General features: G+C 40.3%; 1 protein-coding gene across 1 annotated transcript in view; it reads right to left on the reverse strand.

The window, feature by feature from the left end:
• LOC128089848 (ovostatin-like) overlaps window positions 1-16,613 on the reverse strand; it is a 34,691-nt gene that overhangs the window by 7,860 nt on the left and 10,218 nt on the right. Inside the window, 18 exon segments of the mRNA XM_052701651.1 lie at window positions 2,272-2,362; window positions 2,733-2,857; window positions 3,269-3,484; window positions 4,080-4,297; window positions 4,415-4,580; window positions 6,063-6,137; window positions 6,644-6,800; window positions 7,240-7,321; window positions 7,847-8,023; window positions 8,639-8,722; window positions 8,970-9,021; window positions 9,479-9,597; window positions 9,937-10,060; window positions 11,368-11,596; window positions 12,079-12,175; window positions 12,792-12,924; window positions 13,295-13,465; window positions 14,932-15,081. Coding sequence (XP_052557611.1) covers window positions 2,272-2,362; window positions 2,733-2,857; window positions 3,269-3,484; window positions 4,080-4,297; window positions 4,415-4,580; window positions 6,063-6,137; window positions 6,644-6,800; window positions 7,240-7,321; window positions 7,847-8,023; window positions 8,639-8,722; window positions 8,970-9,021; window positions 9,479-9,597; window positions 9,937-10,060; window positions 11,368-11,596; window positions 12,079-12,175; window positions 12,792-12,924; window positions 13,295-13,465; window positions 14,932-15,081 — 2,466 coding nt within the window.

Below are 16,613 nucleotides of genomic sequence, written 5' to 3' on the forward strand. Positions count from 1 at the left end.
ACAGTTACCTGGTGTAGCCTGGGAAGGATATATGGACATTATCTTGATGTGTAGAGATATAATCAGGAAAGGCAAGGCACAGATGGAGTTGAACTTGGCATGGGATGTGAAAGATAACAAGAAGGAATTCTACAGGTACATAGGCAGAAGGAGACAGATCAAAGAGGGTATTCCCCCCCCCTGATAAATGAAGATGGAGAACTGACTTCCTCAGACATGGAAAAACCTGCACAGCTCAGGTTTTTGCCTCAGTCTTCACAGGTGGTCAGGCTTCTCCTCATATCTGCCAGGACCCTGAAGCTCTAGGAGTGGGTGAAAGGAGTGGATTCCATTGCACTGTAACAATGGAATAAGTCTGAGACCTCCTCATGAAACTGAATGTATATGAGTCCATGGGGCCAGATGATACCCATCCTGGGCTTCTGAAAGAGATGGCTGATGTGGTTGCCGAGCCACTCTCCATCATATTTGAAAAATCAAGGTTGCTGGGCGAAGTTCTAGGTGATTGGAGAAAGGGAAACATTACTCTCATTTTAAGAAAGGGAGAAAGAAAAACCTGGGAGCTACAGGTCAGTGAGCCTCGCCTCTCTGTGTGGGAAGATCATGGAGCTGATCTGCCTAGAAGTTATGTTAAGGCACATACGAGATAAAGAGGCAATTTGAGACAGCCAACATGGCTTCACCAAGGGCTTGAACAATCTGGTGACCTTCTATGATGGACTGATAGAATCAGTGGACAGGGAACAGATGTCATCTACCTGGACTTCTGCAAAGCCTTTGACATGGTCCCTCACCACATCCTTCTTTCTAAATTGGAGAGGTGTAGATTTGAAGGATGGACTGTTGGGTGGATTAAGAATTGGTTGGCTGATTACAGACACAGGGTTGTGATTAATGATGCTGTGCCAGGGTGGAGGCCAGTCACAGGTGATGTCCCTCAGGTGTTGGTCTTGTGACCAGTGCTCTTCGACATCTTTATTAGTGACACGACATCACATTAGTGACATTGAGTGCACCCTCAGCAAGTTTAAAGATGACACCAAGCTGAGTGATATAACCGATACATTGGAAGAAAGGGAAGGCATCCAGAGAGACCTAGACAGGCTGGAGAAGTGGGCCTGTGTGAACCTAATGAGGTTCAGCAAGGTCAAGTGCAAGTTGGGCTTGGGTAATCCCAGGTGTTTATACAGACTGGGCGAAGAATCCCTTGAGAGCAGCTCTGCATAGAAGGACTTGGACCTAGTGTACAAGAAACTGAATGCAGCATTGTACGTTTGCAGTTTGGAAGCCAACTGTGTTCTGGGCTGCATTAAAAGAGGGTGACCAGCAGGGAGAGGGAGGTGATTGTCCTCCTGTACTTGGCTCTTGTAAGGCCCCATCTGCAGTACTGTGTCCAGGTCTGGAGCCCCCAGCACAAGAAAGACACAGAGCTCTTGGAACGAGTCCAGAGGAGGACCACTGAGATGATCAGAGAATGGGAGCACCTCTCCTACGAAGAAAAGTTGAGGGAACTGAGCTTGTTTAGCTTGGAGAAGAGAAGGCTCCGGGAAGACATCCTGGTGGCCTTCCAATACTTGAAGGGAGCATACAAATAGGAGGGAGATGCATTCAAGGCCAGCCTGGATGTGGCTCTTGGCAGCCTGTCTAGTGGTTGGTGACCCTTCCTGTGGCAGAGAGGTTGAAAGTAGATGATCTTAGAGTCCTTTTCAACCCAGGTCATTCTATGATTCTATGATTCTGTCAATATTCATCTCATGGTGAGGAGGCTAAACTGAGCACAGTACTTAAGGTAAGTTCTCACCAGTGCTGAGTACAGAGGGACAATCACTTCCCTGGTCCTATTGGCCACACTATTTCTGATAAGGTCAGAATGCTATTGACCTTCTTGTCTGCCTGGGACACTGCTGGCTCATGTTGAGCTGGCTGTTGACCAGTACCCCCAGGCCTTTTTCTGCTGGGCAGTTTTCCAGTCATCCTTCAGCAGGCCTATGCCATGCAACAGGTTGTTATGACAAACATGGGAGCTGGCATTTAGCTTTTTTGAATGTCATGTGACATCATTGTAGCCTAAAAAGATCTCCCTGCAGAGCATTACTGCTCTCAGTCAGATCAACACTCCCACCTAACCTGATGTCATCTGCAAAATTTGCACACACTTTTTGGGTGAATACTTTTTGTACCATGCCTCTGTTTTCATCCAATTCCTATAGTCACAACCTGGTATCTCCTATCTACCTCGGTGACTCATTTAATCATGTTTCTTTTGTTTACCTTATCCAGGGAAGATTTCACAGGAACAAAGCCGGAGAGCATCTTCACATCAATAATGACCATGTTGGAGCTAGAGTGCTTCCCTGTGTAACTGAAACAACAGACATCCCAGTCAGCCTGGTTTGTGTCAGGGGAAGGAAATTCTCTTGGCTATTAGTCTCATAGAACACAGAAAGAATGGGGTGAATCATATGCACTTGCTGACTGGCTCGAATGGGAAACACTGTGGGAAGGACTCTGGCATGAGGGGGCAAAGTACATGCTAGCAATTTATGTAAGTGTAAGTATTTATGTAGTGTAAGTATCACAAGGTCTTTTGGGAAATATGTCATATTAGTTGATACCATCAACACTGTCCAGGATAGATCAGCTCATGGTTCATGACTTTAAACAAAACTGAATACACACATTACTCTACCTGGCATGTCAGCTGTGCAGCTGGTTTGTTGATGGCACATTACCTGCTTATGAGTACAATATCAAATTTCCCTGGTTGGTCCTGGGGGCAGGAAGCATTTGATGTCTGTACTGAGAGAGAAAATCCAAATGCCCCCTCTGGAAGGTGTATGTTGTATCTCAGTGCTGTCTGGAAGAGGAAAAAAAAGAACTTTTTTAAACATGCCAAGGATTTTTCCTTGAATTCTAAAATAGAACATCAGACTGAGTGAAGTTTCCAGGGCATGTGAATGATTCTTGATTATGTTGAAGACTGACACATCGGTCCTGCATTTTATCCATAAAGGTGCACCACACATTAGAAAATCATTTTATCATTTTTAATCACACATAAGAAATCCCTTACTATTAGAAAAACTTTTTTTGCCATGTTGTGATTTCATAGGAGTCAGAATATGAAACAGAGGAAAGATTGTTTAAAGAATTTAGGAAAATCAAATAATTAGGAAAAAGAAAGAGAAATCAGATGGAAAGTCATCAGAAACACAGCTGCATTGCATGCAGATTGTAGGATACAGTAAAGAGGAGAGCAGACACTTACTTGTGTAAGTACACATCCAGTGCCATTCGCTATTAAGTTGTATTTCCCAGGGACTTCAGGGAGGGGAGTCTGTTGCAGTAGGAGCCTGTTCTCATTATTAACAGTGAATACTTTCTCGAAAGTGTTCTTGGAAGTGATCTTGATGGCATTTTGTGTAACAGAATTATAGGTAGCCTCACCATAAGCAGCAAGGGCTTGAAGAGCAACAACCGTGTCCTGAAAAAAAAAGAAGACAGTTAGCTACACTGTGATTATGTGGAGGAAATCAATATTATGATTCTAATACAAAACAAAGCCACTTTGACCTGATTAAAAAAACCCTGAACTTGTATATGATTCCAAGTTTCCCACATAGAAGGAGGCATTTCCTTCTGATGTGCATATTTTAGTGTGAAGGAAATATCTCTATTAATTATAAAGGTTTCAGAGTACAAAATATGAGCACTGGAGCACATCTCAATAAGATATTTCAAGTGAAAATGCATGGGTTTCCTAGGGACTGCAGAGAACCTCTTGGTCATATAGCAATTAAGACCTGGTAATAAGAGGGTTTTTTTAGGTTTACTGCTAACATGAATATCTGGATTTCTTACTAGTCCAATTACTCCTTTATGTATTTAACTTAGGTATAGTTAAGAAGGGAAAATAAAATAATAATAATAATAATAAAGGTTTTAGGACTCACTAAGAAAAAGACTTGGTCTCTATATACATGAAAGCAAGATACAAGAGAGAAATAAAACTAGTCATAGCCTCACTGACAAGAGTGTCCCAGTTCCTAAGACCAACTGGGGGATGGGAGTTTATGCACCTGTGTGGAAGAGAAACCTCCGTAGGGATTCTGTTGCCTGATAATCCACTGCACAATTGCTGAGGCCTTTGTGAGATCCTCTTGATTGCGATTGGGTTTGTAGAGCAATGCCAACAGCACGTAGCTGGTGATCTCAACCTCAGTTGATGGAACATGATCTAAGAGGTGGGATTTTTCAGGTGGGGATCTCTGCTTCTGCTCCCAGTACTTTGAACCATCTGAATAAACAAAGAGGGTGAAAAGCAATGAGAACGGAATATTGTCAAGGTGCATGCCACCAGTAAAATGTATTCCATCTTCCCACCTCCCCAAATCCTGATGTGGCTGAAACTCACCAACTTCCTTTGCTGATTTCTGTAGTTCTCTAAGGAATGATTCACATATTTCTGCCTTGCCAGCTAAGCAGAAGGCATAGGTCACAAGCGCCTGAGTATAAATGTCACTGACATTTTTCTCAGATGCAGTCTCCAGACAATAAAAGGCATTTCGGATTACTGTGTACTTCAAAAACAAACAAGCAAATAAATAAAAACAACAACCAAAACAACATGTGTCTCAATTCTGAACAGTTGTCCTCACTAGATCTAAAGTGTCTTTAAACCTCTTGTTCATCCTGTCATCATCATGGCAATAAAACTTAAGTTTGTATAATAACCTTGGGAGAGAGAATACATGACTCTTTAAGGAAGGATTTCAGACTGAAATTCCATACAATTAGAGCAGATTTTCAGTGTGTTCCTGAAGATGTAGGTGGATAAACAGAAGACTTCTCTGCTTCTTTCACATCTAATTCCTTCTGCTTACCTCTGTGGTAACAATTCACACTGTACTTTTGTAATTAAGAGTCTGTTGACTTGAACAATTCTAATATTTTTAGAATAGTCTCTATCCTCAGTGACTCTACTGAAATTTTAATTCAGTTCTGTGGAGTTGTACTACACAGGTTGTGTTGAAAATAATGCCTCCGATTTATTTTCATTGAAACTACAACAGCCACAATAACATTATTTGAAGAAGCAAGTTCTCAGCTACAAAACACTAATTTTCAACATAGTCACCACTGTTAGCTATGACTTTTGCCAGTGATGAACAACAGCCTGCATACCATACTGATAAAAATTTGTACCAGCTGAGATGACCCACTGCTGCTGTTACCACTGCTGAAAACACAACCCATTGCCTCACTGAGCTCACATTCACTCTTTGGTCTTCATAAATGTTCAGCAAGCATTGATGGATGTCAATGGGCACAATTTTTTCTGCATGGAGGAATTCAGTAGCACACCTTTGCTTCACACATACTTCCATGTCAGATCTCATTTCATCAAACTGCCCATCTGCTTCCATATGTTGCATAGCAATAAAATTTGATGGAATATTAGCAGGAATGTTCAAATTCTATCACTATATCACCAACATCCCACCTCTGGTTTCATGAACCAGCATAATAAAATAGGAGGCATTACTTCTGGAGCAGTTCTCATTGGTTTACATTAAGTGAAAGAAATTTACTGTTGGACTCCATGTCTTCATTAATGTTCTTCTTAATCAGGAAGTTTCTCAAAAAGTACACGACAAACTAGAGGCAGAGAAACTGGTATACTGAAGTCTAACATCTCAGCTGTGCTCTCCTTTGTACTAGAAGTCACTTTCAAAGAAGGATAAATCTGCTTTCCACTCTGGTGGATCTTCCTTTTCCCAGTATGGCTTTTAGTTCCATTTGGATTTTACAAATTTATCTGTAATGCTTTATTTTCTTGACTAAGTCATATTTGAGGCTAAGCCGTGGTGTGTGTGCTACTCCCTAGGAAGATTTTTTAAGTGAAGGTGAACAGTGTCATTGAAAGCAGGGTAATGTTAACTGAGAACTTTCTCTCTCCATCTCTTTGTCTTTCTCTAGGACTATCTGTAGCAGGTACAGAATACAAAGTAACAGCTGGGAACTAATTCCAGATGAATAGCAGTAATGAAAGGCGGCCTTACCGACATAGAATGCCCAGCCTCCAGTAAGGCAATGGTGATATAGGCAGAAAGCGACAGCTCATTATCTACTCCTCCCTGAAAAGGATATGGAGAGAGGAATTACCAGTGAATAGCATGAATGAAAAGCTTTCAAATATGAGTTGCCATATCCCAGCTGAAGAATGTGGCTGTTTCTACACGCAACCCAAAAATAAAGGAAAATACATACATAGCAGAGATAGCTCATAAGTTAAGAAAAGCCCATTACTATTTAAGCATATATATATATTAAAAAAAAAAAAAAATCCTCATCAACAACAGCCAACGAACTACCATCAGCAGCAATAAAAAATCCTCAGAAAACACAAATTCCCTTAAGGAATCCTCTCCTCTAATCCTGTCCTGTAATCCTCTTGCAGGTGCAAGATATGTAAAAGAGAGTGAGGAAGCTGACTGGTCTGGAAATAATTACTGTAAGATGTGGAGAAGTATCCCTAGGCAGAGAAGAGTATAGCATTTAGAGGAAAGTATATGTTTTGGTAGTAATGAGAGAGGATCTTAATGATAAGAGCATAAATTTAACAAAAGTAATTCTTTATCACCTTCAAGGCATCATTGACAAGTATCCCAGCACTTTGGAAGCAGCCATCTGTCTTCTGTTTTCTTGCCAGCCACATCAGGGTTTGAACCTGGACATTGTCATCAATAAATATGAAGCGACTAGCTTCTGCAAATGATTTGTACACAAAGGCAGTGAGCCTGCAAGGGAACCATGAAGCTGTGAGCTGATCTAGAAAAAGTCAGCCTTTTCACTCATGCTAGACATAAGTCTGAATAATTACAGCCAACAAGTTGGTGACTTGCTTTCTTGTGTACTTCTCAAAGGAAGGGTACCAAAAAGAATTGTGTCTAGTTAGAATCCATAGAGGAACACTAGCACATTCTGAGGCTGATCCTGCAAAGCACTGCAATGCATTGGGTTCCATAGGAGAAATGAGGTGCAGGAATCAAGTTTTTAGTCTACCTACTATCAGTATGTGCTCTGATAGGAGCTGGAAAGCCATTTCACTTAGTACTTAGAGTTTCACTCCTAGCGAGCTCTGTACACCTGATTCAGCTAGCAAAGGTGTCTTTTACCTACACTATGTGATTTCAATGCAAATTCATTTCTAAGCCATTTCTGCTCCCAGTCACTCACCAGGTGTTCCCTTCTTTATCTCTAATGCCAAACGTGCTGTAGGATCCATCAGGATGTTTGTATGATAGCTGCTTCTGGTAGCCTGAAAGAATGTGAAAGAGAAAATGTTATCTAATTAAAAAACAAAACAAGCAAACAAGCAAACAAACAAAAAAAACTTCTAATTCTATTTTCCATTGGATTTACATGGAACCACAATGGGAAAACATGAAAAGGTGAAATTTGTCTGCCATAGAGTGGAAAAGCTTTGAAGAAGCTTAAGTGTAGACATCCTGTCTACACAATGTCCTGTCCTGTAGGAACATTGAGTCACAGAATAGGTAGTGCATGTCAGCTCTGTGCTCCACCTAAACTGACAGGATTAAGGCAGATGCTGTGCTTGTGTGGAAGAGAAGGAAGGGACTTAAAGATGGAACCTCGAAGGAAACATGATGACCAAGTTTAGGTAGAGCAGGAGAAGGAAAGAAAAAAAAAGCAAGGCAGTGGATCTCTGAGCTGAGCTACAGCATCAGTGCCATACTGCTTGAATAGCCATGCTACTGCTTCTGCTCACTAGGCCCCAATAGTAATTCAGCACACATTGTAAAAAGATGCACAAAACTCTCACCGCTCACTAAGTATCCAACGGTCTTGGATTTTACATCTTTACTCAGCTGTCTTGTCTTGTCCAGATAATCCAGTACATAGATATTTGGTGCAAAAAGGACCATGTTCTGTTCCCCATTGCCAAATGGCATGAGAAGGAGCTGCTGCAGGTTCTGCATGGCAGTGCCCATGATGTCACCTGGTGAAGAAAACATGCCAGGGGAATTAGCACAACTCATGGCCACAGAAACATACAACAATTTTCACTCAGTAGAGTGAGCCATGGAATACCTGGCTGGGCTAGAAAACCTCTGTTAGAAAGCCTGAAGTTCTCCGTATTTTCTGAGTGATTTGTTCTGTTCTGCTTATCAAGCCAACAAATAAATTCCTGCCCTGTCTTTTCTCGCTTAGATTAAATTGCCCATTCCAGAAATACTACCTATTTTAGTGCCGCTTTAAGCAGACACTTGATGTCTATTTAAAATAATAAAACCAAGGCCACTACAAGACCAAAAAGTTTCCATTAGCATCTCTAGTTTGTACACGGGTGAGTGGAAGAAAATCTTATGGGCATGAGTCTGGTAGCACACTCAGAACTGTGCTACCTGTGGGCAAAACATTCAAATGCAGTAAGTTTAAACAGAAATGTGAATAAGGATGTCACTGATTTTTAGATGCAGCAGAGAACATTGCTGGGCAAGATAAGAATCAATCTGTTTGCTCAAGATTTCCCACAGGAAGAAAGAAAAGTCACAACTAAGCTTTCATTTCATAGTTTAAAGTTTTCTTCATGTTTCATTAATTTTATGTTTACCAACAACAGAAAAGGAAGCTCTGGGTGATCCTTCTACCACATTTGTAGGTAGATCTATTACAACATCTTGAGTAATGACACCATCTGTAGAGAAAAATATTAAGTATATTGTGGATATTTGTGTAGAACATTTGTTACAGCAGGTAACAAGCACTCCCCTCCCTTTCCCTTTCCCTTTCCCTTTCCCTTTCCCTTTCCCTTTCCCTTTCTCTTTCCCTTTCCCTTTCCCTTTCCCTTTCCCTTTCCCTTTCCCTTTCCCTTTCCCTTTCCCTTTCCCTTTCCCTTTCCCTTTCCCTTTCCCTTTCCCTTCCCAAGTATATTGAGCGTTTACCTTTCATGCAGATCAAGGAGTTCTGGGTCTCTTCCCTTCTTATGCCTTCAGGCTGGAATGGTGATGGGAAGAAGAGTCATATGCAGCAGATGAGAACAAAGCATAGAGAAACAAAGCAGTGACAAGAGTATTCATCGTCAGCCTCATCCTCCTCCATCATAACATGGCTGTACAGAAGCAGCCATAGCTTACAGGTTCATACTTGTTATGGCTAGTACAAAAGGTGAGTTCCAATCAGATAAAGTCCCTCGTTTCCAGCTTCTCCTCTGTATGAGGAAGATGTGCACTTACCAACACCCAGTGATCCTCATGGAAGAGGACATCAGATGGGTGTGGACTTAAAATTAGATTGAACAGCCCAACCCTGTCCCAGTCAGATGAGTGTGGAGCCAAACAGGAAGTTTGTTAAGGAACCAGAATAACTTTTGCTTCCTTTTTGTATTTTTGTTGCAATTTCCTTTTCTCATGGTAGGAAGTACAGGGCAAACAAGAAGTGCTGTCAGCAGTACCTCAATCAACAATGTCCTGATCTGGGTGTCCCTGTAGTCAATACTGATGTTCCTAAGTGCTTCTTCTTCACAAGCTTCATCATTACTGGTCTCAGCCGTAATGCTGAATAATACTTCGCCTTAAATAGTAGCAGAAAAGAGGGAAAATTGACCTCTGTCAAGAAGATTTATGGTTAAAGTGAGAAATTGCATCTGATAATGATTATCTATAGAATAGTAGAGTAAGTAGTGTAGCACAATGAATGATCAATCACTCCAGGTGAGACATATGGGAAGAGAACTGATCTCTAAAAATTGAAATGATAAATACCCTGCATTTCTGGAGGGGCTTTTTGGCCTGGACAGCTGGAATAGGGGTAGACAAAATTATCCAGGTTGGAAAAGAATTAGGTTTACAGATGAGGTATAAACTGCTTAGTAACAGTCCTAGGAAACCAGATAGATTCCAAGCCACTTACCAATTCCTTTGGGGGAAATATTCCAGACATAGGACTTTCTTTTTTTGGTACATACACATCCATCATCCTTTGGGGAGATGAGTTTTGCCTCATAATCAAGGGATTCTGACAGCAAAACATTAATCTGAGAACAGAGAGAGGAATATGGTGTGATAAAGATTTTATACCATAGAAAAATGGTGCTTTATTGTTTGAGAGTGGGTGGATCAACTGTACTTATGTCAAGTATTAACAGTGTAAAGCAGATTGAAAGCCTGGGATAATGGCATACAGGTGAATCATCTATCAGATGCAACTTTGGCAGTGTCCTCTTCTGCTCCTCTTGACATTCTCCACTAAGATATTAAATACCCTATACATATATCTGTTTCTGGATCAGGATGTGGAACTATGTCCAGTTGACCCTGTGCTGACTAATTTGCAAAGGAAGATATCATTTAATGTTTGGTTATGTTTTCGTTGCTGTTGAAGAACAAGGTGAAGAGATGAAAGCCTCAATAATTGACAAATTTTTTTAATAGGCTGTTTAAAGCCCTAGGCTTTTTTTTTTTTTTTTTTTTTTTTTCCCTAGTCAAACTATTAACTATTTGAAAAAAAAATGACTAAGATGTGTCTTGATGTTTCATCCTTTTGTGACAGTCTCCTTTTGAGACCAGAGAGCTGATTTTCAGCAGATAAATTAAGCAAAAGAAGTCTAGAATTTGTGCTTGTCTCTCGTTTTAGGATTCAGCATAACAAACAAGAAATCAAAGAGAAGATCTCTGCTTTTCTTTCTTCAAGTGTGTGTAAGCTCCTTCAGTGTAGAGATACAGTGCACCTGTGGTCTGGAGACATTTTACCTGGAAAGTACAGAGCACTGAGAGCACAGACAACCACTGTCTGAGACCAATATTCTCCAGCTGCACGTACACTCTTTTGGGTGAAGTACTGGGACTTTGATACTCCCTGCTTTAGAGAACCTTTGTCCCAGGGAACAAAGTTTTTTCTGTTCTTCACTTGTTGCTCTTCCTATACACTTCTATTTGGGAGGTACAAGCACTTCATTCCTTCACAACACCACATATCCTTAAAAAAGGACCCCAATAAAACGTGATGGCTTACACAACATTGAAAAGTGAATGATAATCCACAAAGCACTGTTCCCTTTCTTCTTAGGTCTCAGAAGACAGGTATTTGTACAAACATCCTAGACATAGTTCACATAGATCTCCTCCAGTTTTGTAGTAGTGTAGGACAAATTCAGTCTATCATTAGATAGAAGGAGCAGTGCCTCAATCAAGCAGAGGCAGATCCAGTCATTTGCATCCATCATTTTGATACTTTTTTTTGTTTGATTGTTTGTCTGTCTGTTTGCTTGTTTTTCCAGATTACAAAGCCTGCAGAATGCTTGGAGGTGGAATAGGGATTAAAATCGTGGGCAGATGTACGTACCTTAATACAGTGATTGAGGTAGTTAAAGACATTGGCTCTAAGCAGGAAATCTTCTCCATGAATGATGGAGTATGGCAAGGTGAAGTCCACAAAGAAAGGCTGGAAGGCTGTCAGGGTAGCAGGCACAGATATACCAAATCCAGCCAATTCTTCCACACAGAAGGCACTGGCCTTCCATTCAGTGACAGTGTCAGGGATGGTGTATGAGACACTAGCTTTTCCAGTAGAGCTGGTGGGAATGTACAAAGAATGGGTTTGGACAGATGAATTTTCATATAACTTACTTTTCTGTAGAAACTCTAAGTTTTCAGGATGAATGCTATCACTGTTCTGTGTGTAGAAATCCCACATCCAAGCCCTCACAGAACTTACCATCCAAGTCTTCTCAGAGAAGTCAGTGTGGAAGTTCTTCTGCCCATCATTTCCCTGACTTTGGAAAGAAAACTCAGATTCCTTGCTTTGCAGACCAATGTTTTGAGAAACAGAGGTTTCTCTTCATAGGGAGTATGACTCATAGTATACACATTGTGGAAATAGATGTTTTGGTTAATATTGTAGGGAGGGCGGGTGGTCAGAAGAAGACTGAAAAACATGGTTCTTCCATGTCAAATAGTAAGAAGAGGTGGCAAGAAGTTACAATAATGCAGGAGAATATATGGACATTTAGTAACTTTTAAAGTACAGCAAAGAGAGAGAAGAAGCAGTACTCACTTTATTAGGACAATATCCCAAATCCAAGTTTCAGGGAAGAATTCCCTAACAGTGTCAAGGATGTGTCTCTTCACATGTTCTTCTCTAGCTACTTCAGCTGTTAAGAGACAGTGGGAATTTAGTTAGTCCTCATTCATGTAGTAAAGACTCCCAGAAAGGACAAGCTTTGATTTGCATGAGCAAGTACAAACAATAATTAGTGTTCACCCCCTTTCTACTGGAAACTAGAGGTATTTCCATTCAAGTATTAATTAATGTCACTAATGTGTTCATGAATTTGGTATAATCTTACATTACTAAGAAAAGAAAGCATTTATTGAACTGCTCCTGGTCTCCAAACATGAGCATAAGACCTAGGATTCAGAACACTTGGCTCTCAAATCTGTGTGATGGCCACACTGATGCACTGTCTCTTCAGTAACCTCTGGAAAGAAAGGAATCACTGTCAACAGTATCACTTTTGTTTGACACTCTCCCAGTTGCCAACACTTCCCAGTATTACACTGGATATGAATCAGAAGTGTAGGCCTGAAAGTGTTTTTTGGGTACTTGTTATAGTAAGCCATCTCATTCTGAGCCATAGTATTCAAAAGAACAGTTCTGAATGCTGAACACTGACAAAGGAGATTTGTGAGGACTGTCCATGTCTGTTCAAAAAAGAATCCTATTTTTTTAAGAGAAAAATAAAATCGCTTACCTATCCCCTATACTACCTGATAATTTGACGTGGTGTGTAGAAGCTGTGAATCCTGCATTCAAGAAATATGATGGAGGTCTTCCTGTTCCACTAGTACACACAACTGGTTGACGAATCTTTGAGTTGGTAAAAAATTTCATGCCCATATCCTGTGAAAAATACATTTTGGTGTCAGCCATAACCATATTGCAGCTGAGGTTTATTTTATTCCTCCCTCTTCCCATTACTACCTTTCCACCACATAAAAGCCCAAAGACTTATATGCAGACTTTTGGGAGTTCTGGGCACAATGGAAAATCACAGAGTCAGAATCAGAATCAATTTAGAGTGGGTGTCAATTCAGAGAATTTTCCACATATGAGTTCTGCTAAGAGCATTGCAAAAATTGTAAAACTACTACATAAGTAGAACCATAGAATCATAGAATTGCCAAGGTTGGAAAAGACCCTAAAGATCATCAAATCCAACGGAAAGTAGAAACTCACTTCAACAGATTTAAATTATGTGTAGGATATTTACCCTGAGGAACTGATATACATCTGGGCCTAATCCAGAAGTTAGAGGTCTGTAATATAAGCCTTTGTGAAAGATGTTATCAGGTGAGATGCAGGGGTCTTGCGGATCATCTTCTAGATTGAACCCATTGAATATATAGCCTTGTAGGTCTTGAATAGGATGCAAGTTGTATATCTGTGAGGGAAGGAAACACAAAGATTGATTTTGATTACATAGTCATGTGCTGGCAATTACCAGCGCTGAGATGCTTGCCTGTTTGAAATCATGCTCTGTTACTTGAACTGAAAACTCTTCAACAGCCAGGCCCATAAGGTGGTGATCACTGGTGAGAACAAAGAACAGTAACTAATGTGTACCCCAGAGGTCAATACTGGATCCAGCCCTGTTTAATATCTTCATTAATAATCTGATGATGGGAGTGTGCCCTCCACTAGTTTGATGCCATCCAGAGGAATATCTGCAGGCCAGAGAAACAGCGCTACAGGAGAGTAATGAACCTGAAAAAAGGAGAAATGCAAAGTCCTGTCCCTGGGGAAGAATAATTCCAAGCATCAATATATGCATAAGGTCAATCAGCTGGAAAGCAGCTTCTCAGAGAAGGATCTGGAGTCCTGATGGACAAGAGTCAACAAACGTACAAATTCCCATTGTTTACTGGGCAACATTAGGAGGATAGTATCCAGCAGGTTGAGGGAGATGACTCTTTCCCTCCACTCAGCACTGGAGAGGCCACACCTGGTATGCTGGAACTAAATGTGGGCTCCTCAGTACAAGAGAGATGGAAGAGCTGCTGGAGAGACTGCAACAAACTGTCACAAAGATGAGCATTTCACAGCCAGGACTGTTTAGTCTAGGGAAGAATAGACTCAGAGATATCACATTAATGTAAATAATTACCTGAAATGAGGGTGCAATGAGGACAGAGACAGGATCTTTTTAGCAGTGCCTATTGCTATGACAAGAAGCAATGGGCACAAATTGGAATACAAGTTATTCCCTCTCTACATCAGGAAGCAATTTTGAAGTGTGCTGGTGATGGAGCGCTGAGACAGGTTGCCCAGAGAAGCTGTGGAGTTCTCTTCTTGGAAACATTCAAAAGTCATCTGTACGTGGTCCTAGGCAACCAGCTATAGATGATCCTGTTTGAGAAATGTGTTGGACTGGATAAATTTCACAGAGGTCCCTTCCAAATGTGTATATTCTATGTGAGGTTCTGTGATTCTTACAGAGCATAAGGATCATGGGACTGCTATCTGCAAAGTAAGCTGAGGCTTCCACCTTCAATTTGGAATTTTAGTCTTTCTCAAGTCTTTTCTTGTCCTGCATCTTTCAGAGGGTACAGTACCCAGGATAAAGCTGTCTCCGTGTGGCATGCTTATTGACTTGTGATTGTCTCCTGAAGCTTCCCAAATGACTATGCAAGTCCTAGAGTCACTGCTTAAATCAAATCCTATGTCCTTTACAGGACATCTGACTGCTAAGAAATGAAGTCTACATATTATGTACATATTATTATGACCAGCACATGTAAATACTGGGGGATGTCCAATACATGCTAACAATCTCTAGTGAAGAAACTGTAATAGAGAATAAAACAATATTGCAAGGAAGGAGAAAATGTACTTGTTTGGGTAACTTACTGTTTCTGCAGACAACTCTGTCTCAGTCTTCAGAAGCAGCACGCTTTTATCCACTGCCCTCACAGCACAGAAAGAATTAGCAGCAGCTTCAATCTCTAAACTGACATTGGAAGTGGTGAGCATCTGCTTTCCAGAGAATTGCAACTGGACCTGAAATTTATCAAACACATGTTGGTGTGGCTAATCCTTACTGCTTAAGGCTTCTCTGGATGTTGAGAAGAATAATGTAAGGTTCTTCTGTTGAAGCACCGTGGGTCTTACTAGAGGGTGTTGGTCTCCACTGCCTCTGTTAACCAAGCCTCAGCTATAATGGAGGCTTAGGCAATAAGCACACTTAGATTCCTACGTTGCGGTAACTTAAATGAGGCCTACCTGAAGTTATTTAAAATAAAATGTGATTCTGCTGCTGCTTATGTCAAACAAAATCTTATTATAACGCTTGACTGCATGTGATAAGAACTACAATGAGCAAATCATATTTTTACTACAAGTTTGTACTGCCTTAAAAATTACAGTGCAAATAATCTTGTTTTGAATTTTTTCAAAGCAAAAAAAAGAACTTGATACTTGTTTTAGATAAGAGGGAAAAAGTAGTAGTTGGAGATCACGAGATAAATGAAAACTTTTGCTTAGACCCACTTGTTTTATCTTCTTGATCGTTTGTTTCATGTTTGAATATCTTTTAGCTTTCAAGAACAAAAGATAAGAAAAACCTTAAAATTGAAATCTCAATTCAAAATCAGTGTCCAGGTTTTTCTAAAAGGAGGGGAAAAAAAAAAACCAAAAAACCAAAAAAACAACTTTTTCTCCTGTATGTATGAGGGCTGTCCTGAAAGTAATGTCTCTTATTTTATTATGTTGACTCACAACCTCAGAAGCAGATGTAGGTGGTATGGCAGTAGAGGCTGAATGTTCCCACCAGTCTTTTGTTACATTTTGTTGTCCTGTGACAGATGGCAGTGGAGTGGCTGTCCAACAAAGTGACATTTGATGTGCAAGTGCATATGAAGCAATTGTGAATCACTGAATTCCTCCAGGTGAAATAATTGCACCCACTGACATTCATCAATACTTACTTGAATGTTTATGGAGACTGAAGATTGGTTGTTAGCACAGTGAGGCAGTGGGTGGTGCATTTCAGCAGTAGCTGAAATGGCATGAAAGACAAACCATGTTCCAGATGACTGTGCATATTTTAATGACTGTGGCGTGCAGAATTTTGTTCTTTGCCGGTGAAAATGCATAACTAGTGGTGGTGACTATATATTGTAGCTGAGAATATTATTGTTATGTCAGACCATGTTATTGTGCTCTTTGTATCTGTCGTAGTTTCCATAGAGATAAATAGGAGACATTACTTTTGGAGCAACCTGTGTATTTAATTGTGGTAAGCATAAACTGCATTTTTATTCATCAGAAAAAGTGTAAAAAATTAGATTACACTGTAAAGTGGAGTAAGACTAAAACACATTTTTATGGTTAAAAAACAGGCACTCCAAACTATATAGGACGCTAGTATAGTTTTAGAGAAGCTGGTAGAATTTGAGTGTAGTGTGTTTTCAGAAAAGTAGATTTTAATTTTAGAGGATTTACCTTTTGGCAATGAGGATAGGTGGAGGTAAAGAAAAGATACAAGGCCAAAGAGAAAAAAAGAAGAATGAAGAAGAAATAAATGTGTGCAC

Source organism: Tympanuchus pallidicinctus, unplaced genomic scaffold (genome assembly GCF_026119805.1).
Source record: "Tympanuchus pallidicinctus isolate F22 unplaced genomic scaffold, pur_lepc_1.0 scaffold40, whole genome shotgun sequence".
Lineage (NCBI taxonomy): Eukaryota > Metazoa > Chordata > Aves > Galliformes > Phasianidae > Tympanuchus > Tympanuchus pallidicinctus.